The sequence below is a fragment of the Stomoxys calcitrans genome, unplaced genomic scaffold, assembly GCF_963082655.1.
Source record: "Stomoxys calcitrans unplaced genomic scaffold, idStoCalc2.1 SCAFFOLD_59, whole genome shotgun sequence".
NCBI classification, from domain to species: domain Eukaryota; kingdom Metazoa; phylum Arthropoda; class Insecta; order Diptera; family Muscidae; genus Stomoxys; species Stomoxys calcitrans.
In genome coordinates this window covers 41,984-50,004 of record NW_026739323.1, presented here as the reverse complement: position 1 = coordinate 50,004, position 8,021 = coordinate 41,984, and the positions used below count along the sequence as shown (strand labels likewise).

Sequence of the window (8,021 nt, the reverse complement as noted above, 5' to 3'; positions counted from 1 at the left end):
TCTAAACAGACAGTAAACTTCTCGTAAACTTCTTCGACGGACTCGATGAGTGGGACTTTTGTTGTAAACAAAGACACCGAAACGGTAGACCATTTCAGGTTTATATCGGACCACATAAACATGGAGCGTATAGTTTCCAATTCATGACCATCTCTCACCTGTTGCCTTTCGGGCCCTATATTGAAGAATAAGATTGCATATCGCTAGAGGCATACCAACAGATTTCAATTTCCCAGTTTTACAAAGTAGTCTTCTCTACAAATATTCGTTGTTCAGCCACCGCGTTGAAAGATCTGCGACAGTAAAGGGCAGCTTTTGAATTCAGAAAAATGGTCTCCAGAGATTTAAAGGTTGTCTCAGAAAATATAAATATCGTCGCAAATTAGGATGCAAATTTGCACATGAACATTCTATTAAGGAACTATGGCAAACTTCTCACAAATCCATGAGTACTGTTATTGGGATTTCCCGGACGCCAAGATTCCACTGGATTTTGAACACCAAATACAAAACTCGTTAGGGTTTCCAGATTGGTGTTTTATATTTGAGTATTAAAATTCCTAAATAGTTACAAATCATGAAATAATGAGCACTTAAAACAAAATTCGACATCACCATATTTCTTATACTAACATTTTGGTATGAAAACTTAGCGCCTGTAAATTTTTTAAAAGAATATAATAACTTTTGTGTATCTTTGTTAACACAAAGATATAAAAGATGAATTCCTTATCTTCTTTCAGTGCACTCTTCTTCACCGCGCCTTTTTCGCCAGTAATAGTTTTTCATTCTCCCTTTTACAAAATTTGACAAACAATAAACAAATCACAAGAATTAATAGCAATAACTATTTAAGAATAATCGATAACATAAAATCGACAGTGGCGGTAACACCACCCCGCAGTATGACAAGACATCATGTCGCAGCCTTACTCTTCAACCTGAGCCACGTCGAGAACAGCCAATTTTGCAACCGGCCTCTCAAGAACTCCACAATATGTCATTATCTTAGCACTCCGAACTTGTCCATCCTCTGCCATTTTTGTACTCAGAACCTTTCCTCTAGGCCACACATTTCGAGGATTAGCAGGGTCAACCACAACCACCAAGTCACCAACCCTCAACGGCTTAGATTTTTCAAACCACTTTGACCGGCAAGTGAGTGAGGGCAAATACTCGGCTAACCACCGTCTCCAAAATCTTTGTGCGAACTGCTGAGTTTCCAACCAACTGCTTTTAAGAACGTGCACACTATCATCATATTCAACTAGCGGCTTCATGCCATTGGAACTCCCCAAAAGCAAATGGTTAGGAGTTAATGCCTCTTGACTTTCGTTATCTATTGGGACATACGTCAGGGGCCTAGAATTTATTATATTCTCCACCTCGGACATCATACTCACAAGAGTTTCATCATTGGGCGACCTTGTTGGCATAATGCGGTAGAGAACTGTTTTGACGGAGCGCACCATACGCTCCCATACCCCGCCCATGTGAGGTGCTGAAGGTGGATTGAAGTTCCACTTCGTCGTTGCTGTTGTAAAATGGCGAACAAACTCATTGGAATCCATTTGTTTTATAGCTTCACGCAACTCTCTTTCGGCACCAACAAAGTTGGTGCCATTATCGCTGAAAATTTCCCTTGGTGTGCCTCTTCTGGCCACAAAATTTCGTATTGCCAATATACACGAACTAGTATTGAGTGAATGCACAATTTCAATGTGAACCGCTCGAATCGTTAGGCATGTAAACAAAGCTCCGTACCGCTTTTCCTTGTGTCTATTTACAGTCACCAGTAAGGGTCCAAAGAAATCTAGACCTGTAAATGTAAACGGTGCTACATATGCAGACAAACGAGCCCTGGGTAGCTTCGCCATCTGAGGGTAGACAGGCCGTGCCTTCTTAACTTTACACATTTGACATTTGCGCACTACTTTTTTAAAAATTGTTCTTAGCCGAGGTATATAAAACTTTTGTCGAATTTCATTAATGGCGGTTTCGTTGTTTCCATGACGGTAACTGCAATGGTAGTGCATTATTAAAAGCATCGTGATGTAGCTGTCTTTTGGTAAGATGGCGGGGTACTTCATCTCCTTTGTTACGGAAGCTCTGTCTATTCTCCCATCAATGCGCAATACACCATCCTCCGCTACAAAGGCACACAACTTAAATATCGCACTTGACTTGCTTACCTTTTCACCTTTCATCAAAAGAGCAATTTCTTCGTTATAGACCACCTTCTGTGCCTGCTTCAATAAAACAGTTTCGGCCTTAATAAGCTCGTCTTGGGTTAATTCGCAGTGGTGATCGGGTTTTCTCAGTTTGTTTATGTAGTGAATAGCGTACGCCACAGCTCTCATAGCCCTCCGCCACTGTGAAAAACGTTCTATATTAACAAAGCTGCTAACTTCGTCAATAGCCAATATGTGATGCCTCTGCTCACAGTCTGTGCCGGTTTGAATTTCGACTTGAGTTGGCCACGCATCTTGGGGTTCTCGGAGAAAATCGGGTCCGTTCATCCATCTACTGCCATTTGATAAATCTGGCCCGCACCTCTTCCATTTAGTAGCTTCGTCGGCCACATTAAGTTTACCCGGTACCCAGCGCCAATTACTCAACTCAGTTAGTTCTAATATCTCGCTAACCCGAAATGCGACAAATTGGTGGTACCTCCTGTGATCTGATTTTATCCAGCTAATGACAGTTTTTGAATCAGACCAAAAATATCGTTGCCGTATATTAATGGTCGCGCTATTGACAACACTGGTCGCAAATCTGGAAGCAATTAGCGCTGCCATTAATTCTAGGCGCGGTATGGATGTCATCTTGAGTGGGGCGACCTTGGTTTTAGATCCGACTAAAGAAATTACCACCTCACTGCCGTCTGAAATACGAAGGTACGATATCGCAGCATAACCGTTTTCGCTAGCGTCTGCAAATGTATGTAGCTCCACATCTAGATTATGATAAGATTTAAACGTCTGCAAATAGCAGCGAGGTATTTTAATGTCTTCTATTTCTGACAAATGTGACAGCCAGTTTGTCCATTTAGTCATCTGTGGTGGATGGATTTCTTCGTCCCACCCAACACCGCTGCGCCAAACTTCCTGTAACACTATCTTTAAGTACATAAGGAAATGACCAATGAGTCCCAAAGGGTCATAAATAGTCATAAGAATTCTTAGCAAGTTTCTCTTCGTTGGCGTTTTGCCTTTTACAAATAAATTGCTCTCTTTAAGGTGGGGTGATACTTTGAATGTAATAAAATCGTCCCTTGAACTCCAAAAGATACCCAAAACTTTATCTGTATCAACACCACTGCCTAAGTTAAGATCCTTCTGATTTTGACCATGTTCCCCATTTATTGCCTTTAGAACGTCACTGTTATTACAGATCCAATTTCGTATATTAAATCCCGCTTTGCTGTGAACATATTTAATATTTCTGGCTAGGTGGATTGCCTCTTCAATTGTGTCCACAGAATCTAAAAAGTCATCCACATAGTGATTATGCACAATTGCATTAGCGGCAGCTGGAAATTGATTTCGATACTTATTGGCATTCAAGTTTTTCACAAATTGTGAAATACATGGTGCACATGATGCGCCGAAAATCATGACATTCATGATAAAAATATTTGGTTCTTCATCACCATCTTCTGCACGCCATAAAAACCGCTGAACGTTACGATCTTCCTCCCGTATAAAAATCTGGTGGAACATTTGCTCTATATCACCGCAAATGGCCACAGACTTTTGCCTAAAACGAAAAAGTATATCTGGAAGCGACGACAATAAATCTGGCCCTTTAAATAACATTGAGTTGAGAGATACTCCATTTACTGTTGCGGCGGCATCCCAAACGATTCTGGTCTTGCCGGGCTTGTTCTTGTTGAACACCGGAAAAATTGGCAAATACCAGAGTTTCTTTGCTGATAACATATCATTTGAGGTAACTCTTGTTATATAGCCTTTAGAAACATATTCAGAAATAGTCTTATTTAAAATAGCATCTAAGTCTTTATCAGCTTTTAATCTTTTTTCTAGACACAAGTATCTTTTTTTTGCCATCTCATAGCTGTTGGGCATAACTTTGTTTTCATCTCGCCACAATAATGCAGTTTCATAGTGTGAATCGGGCCTCTGCTTTGTATATTTTTCCATAATTGCGATTGCTTTACTGTCGTCATCGCTTAACGCTTTCATTGTGCAGCTAATACCAGATGATTCCAAGCAATAAAATCTTTTGATTAGTTTATCTAAGTTATTTTCTAAATCCACATTACACTCGCATACATGACAATGATGATACTCCACCGATGAAATCCCTTTGGACGAGCCACACAACAGCCAGCCTAAGCGAGTACAAATTGCAACCGGTTGATTTGCCTTTCCCTCTTTTATTCGCTGAGAAACACATAATCGTGAATTATTTAAGCCAATAAGAATACGCGGTACTGCATCTTTATACCCTTGAATAGGAATGCCTTTCAAATAGGGAAATGCTTGGACAATCGCTTCGCAGTCAACTGTTTGTTTAGGCAGCGATAGATGTTTAACTGTTCTCACATCAGCTTTAAACCTCTTTTGATTGGGGCCTGCGAGGGTAATACAAAGACGACTGGAGTTTTGCTCTTCACGCTCGACATTTCCCGTCCATTTTAAACAAAGAGGTTCGGGTGACCCTGAAAGATTTAAATCATACATTATTTGTTCTTCAATCAAACTTGTAGAAGACCCCTCGTCTATAAAGGCATACGTTTTGAATAGCTTATCGCCACTACCATAAATGGTTACGGGGATAATCTTAAAGAAATTATTGTGAATGGATGCACTGTGCGTGTTACAAGAATGAGTTGAATTTTCTGCGATTGCATTGTTTTGTGATTCCATTGATGTTGCTTGTTTGTTTTTATCTGCTCCTTCGTTATGACGAGTTTTGTGAAGAAGACAGTGGTGTTTATATTGACACCCCTCTTTTCCACATACATTTGCGTTGCATGGGCCGTAGTGTTTACGAAGGCATTGCTTGCATAATTGAAACTCTCTAACCATCTCCCATCTCTGGGCTCGATCAGCTGTAATAAATTTCTCACAAGAAGGTATGTTTCTGCAGTCACCACCACATAGCATGCACGCATTGCTGTTCTCTTCTGCGTGAGTATGAACATAAGCGTTTCTCTGCTTGCTTTGAATGACAGGTACTGCAGCAGAGGTACATAGGCTCTCAATGTTTACGCTGCTTGCTGAGAGACCTATGTCAAATATCCAATTGGAGAATTCTGACAGATTTACTCTTTTGTTTTGTTTTGCTAAGTTCATTTTAAATGTTCCCCAATTAATTTGGAAGTAAGACGGCAATTTGGAAATTAACTCCTGCAAAAGGGAAGAGTTATTCAATTCATCTAAAAGATCACACGCTTCAATAGTCGCTTGAAGGCCTTTCACTTGCACTGCGAATGAGGTAATAGTGTCCAGTTTATTTGCATTAATAGGCGGTAAACTACGGATTTTCATTTTTAGCGAATGCAGAATTTTTTCTGGCTGTCCATACAAAAGCTTTAATGTTGCCATGGCCGTTGCAACGCAAGAGGGGTGAATCAATATATGCTGTACGGCTTGGAGAGCATCACCGCGAAGTGCCTTTTGGAGACGAACCAAATTTTCAGCATCTGTTAAGCCGCAGACTGCCGTAGACCAATCGTAGGTGGAACTAAACAAAGGCCATTCTGTTGGGTTTCCTCCAAACGCTGGCAAATCTTTTGGAACCGTCTGTCTGGCATTTATTTGCTGGTACGTGAGATCAGTGCTGGAGAGATTTTGTGGTGTATTTAAAAATGATGGTGGAACGCTATCACGCAAATTCGCGGGGAAAAGAGAACTTTGGGATGAAGGCTTATTAATAAATGTTGCATTATTGTTGAGTGTAGATGTGAAGGCGGGCCGAGCTGTGTTGCTCGACATATTATGGGCTATATCTGGTTGGTGTCGTGTTACTGTCTGATGGCCGCTATTAGTAATTGTTAATGACGGATTGTAATTGTCTATAAACGCAGCATTAGAGCTAGCAGTTGGTAAATTATGGTAAGTATTTTCATCGAAGTGGTTGGCAAACAAATCTTGTGTGGTGTCGTTGGAATATGCTGCAGGCTGAGTATTTAGCCACTCACTAACAGAATCTACCAGGGAACTTTCGTTGTCGCTGTGGTCTGCGAATTGTTCTAATATTTGGTATTTTCGATTCAAAAATTCGCGGTCTCGTTCAATCGCAAGCTGTTTTTCTTCCTCAAGGCGTTGTAGTAGCAAGTTTTGTCTGCGGTTCAGTGATTTATCGGAAGAAATGCTTAAATGACTGCGTACAGAGTGAGTGGGACTTGCTGGGCTAGAACTTTGAGAACATGATGAGCAGGTATATATTTGCAAAATATTGGTGACACGAGCACACTCGAAGTGAAAGAGTTTGTGGCATTTGCTGCAACTAATACAGCATGAGCGTGTTGGTTTGTTACATGTTGGGCAAGTTTGTAGTGTATTTATGGGTTGCTCTTTTTGTTGGTTTTGTGGTTGACCCTGTAAGGAAGATGTAGCCATTATTTAGGACTTACGGTTTTTTAGCCAGTTGATGATGCTCCTTCTTCCAAGGTTTGAGGTTAGGTTAACGATTTGATTCGCTGATACCGAGATGAGACTTTGGACGTACTCAAATGGTGTATCAAAATGAATTTTAAAATGTTATTGGGATTTCCCGGACGCCAAGATTCCACTGGATTTTGAACACCAAATACAAAACTCGTTAGGGTTTCCAGATTGGTGTTTTATATTTGAGTATTAAAATTCCTAAATAGTTACAAATCATGAAATAATGAGCACTTAAAACAAAATTCGACATCACCATATTTCTTATACTAACATTTTGGTATGAAAACTTAGCGCCTGTAAATTTTTTAAAAGAATATAATAACTTTTGTGTATCTTTGTTAACACAAAGATATAAAAGATGAATTCCTTATCTCTTTCAGTGCACTCTTCTTCACCGCGCCTTTTTCGCCAGTAATAGTTTTTCATTCTCCCTTTTACAAAATTTGACAAACAATAAACAAATCACAAGAATTAATAGCAATAACTATTTAAGAATAATCGATAACATAAAATCGACAGTGGCGGTAACAAGTACTGTCCGATTCAGTTTCAACCTCAGCGATAAATAACCTCCTTTTTATAACCGAGTCCGAACGGCCTGCCGCATTATCACACCTCTTTAAGGAAAAGTTTTTATATGGCTTCCAAGAACACAGTAATTCACAAATGTCGCCAACATAAGGAAAAGATAAATACCGCTGAAATTTTTTTGTGATAGAAAAACAAATTAGTGGAAATGCGTCTGGCAGTTTTGAATGGTTTAAAATATCTTCACGAAATGTGCAGTTTAAAACATGGTTATATCTGACATAATGTGCAACATTTCAGAACCCTAGAAGACCCGGTGCTAGTGTGTGTGGAAAATTCGATTAACAATTTGTTGTTACTTTTTGTTGAGGCTGGTCTTTTATTATGTTGTTTGAGAAGATCTAATCCGATTTTCAATTTATTTTAACAAATTTAGATTGCCGACATTTTGAGCTCAATTTGTGTTTTACTTAAATAATACGGCCAAACTTAATATTTTGAATTCAGCTTGGACATTTTATTGTAAAACAAGTCTTTGCAAATTTGTAAATTTTGCCCATGAACATTCCACTAAGGAACAGGGGCAAACTTCTCACATATCAATGAGTGTATTCCGATTCAAGTTGAAGCTCAATGATAAGGGGCCCTCTTTTTATAGCCGAGTCCGAACGGCGTGCTGCAGTGCGACACCTCTTTGGAGAGAAGTTTAATATGGCATAGTACCTCACAAATGTTGCCAGCATTAGGAGGAGATAAGCACTGCTGAATTTTTTTTTCTGATGGTCTCGCCAGGATTCTGCGCTACGGGGGCCTCCTACTGTATGTCTTTACCTTTCCAAATATTTATTTGTTATA

The 8,021-nt window shown here is 39.6% G+C and overlaps 2 protein-coding genes across 2 annotated transcripts; both read right to left on the bottom strand.

Annotated features, from left to right (window-relative positions):
• Positions 1-474: 474 nt before the first annotated feature.
• On the bottom strand, positions 475-3,687 carry LOC131998436 (uncharacterized). The gene is made up of 2 exons (XM_059370725.1): positions 634-3,687; positions 475-560 (listed from the first exon to the last, which is right to left on the bottom strand). Exon 1 carries the CDS (start codon positions 3,624-3,626, stop codon positions 930-932), a length of 2,697 nt encoding a protein of 898 aa, XP_059226708.1. The 5' UTR covers positions 3,627-3,687; the 3' UTR covers positions 475-560; positions 634-929.
• On the bottom strand, positions 3,685-6,976 carry LOC131998437 (uncharacterized). Its single transcript, XM_059370726.1, has 3 exons — positions 6,910-6,976; positions 3,737-6,836; positions 3,685-3,695 (listed from the first exon to the last, which is right to left on the bottom strand). The coding sequence occupies exons 2-3, from the start codon at positions 6,588-6,590 to the stop codon at positions 3,685-3,687; spliced, it is 2,865 nt and encodes a 954-aa protein (XP_059226709.1). The 5' UTR covers positions 6,591-6,836; positions 6,910-6,976.
• Positions 6,977-8,021: the final 1,045 nt, after the last annotated feature.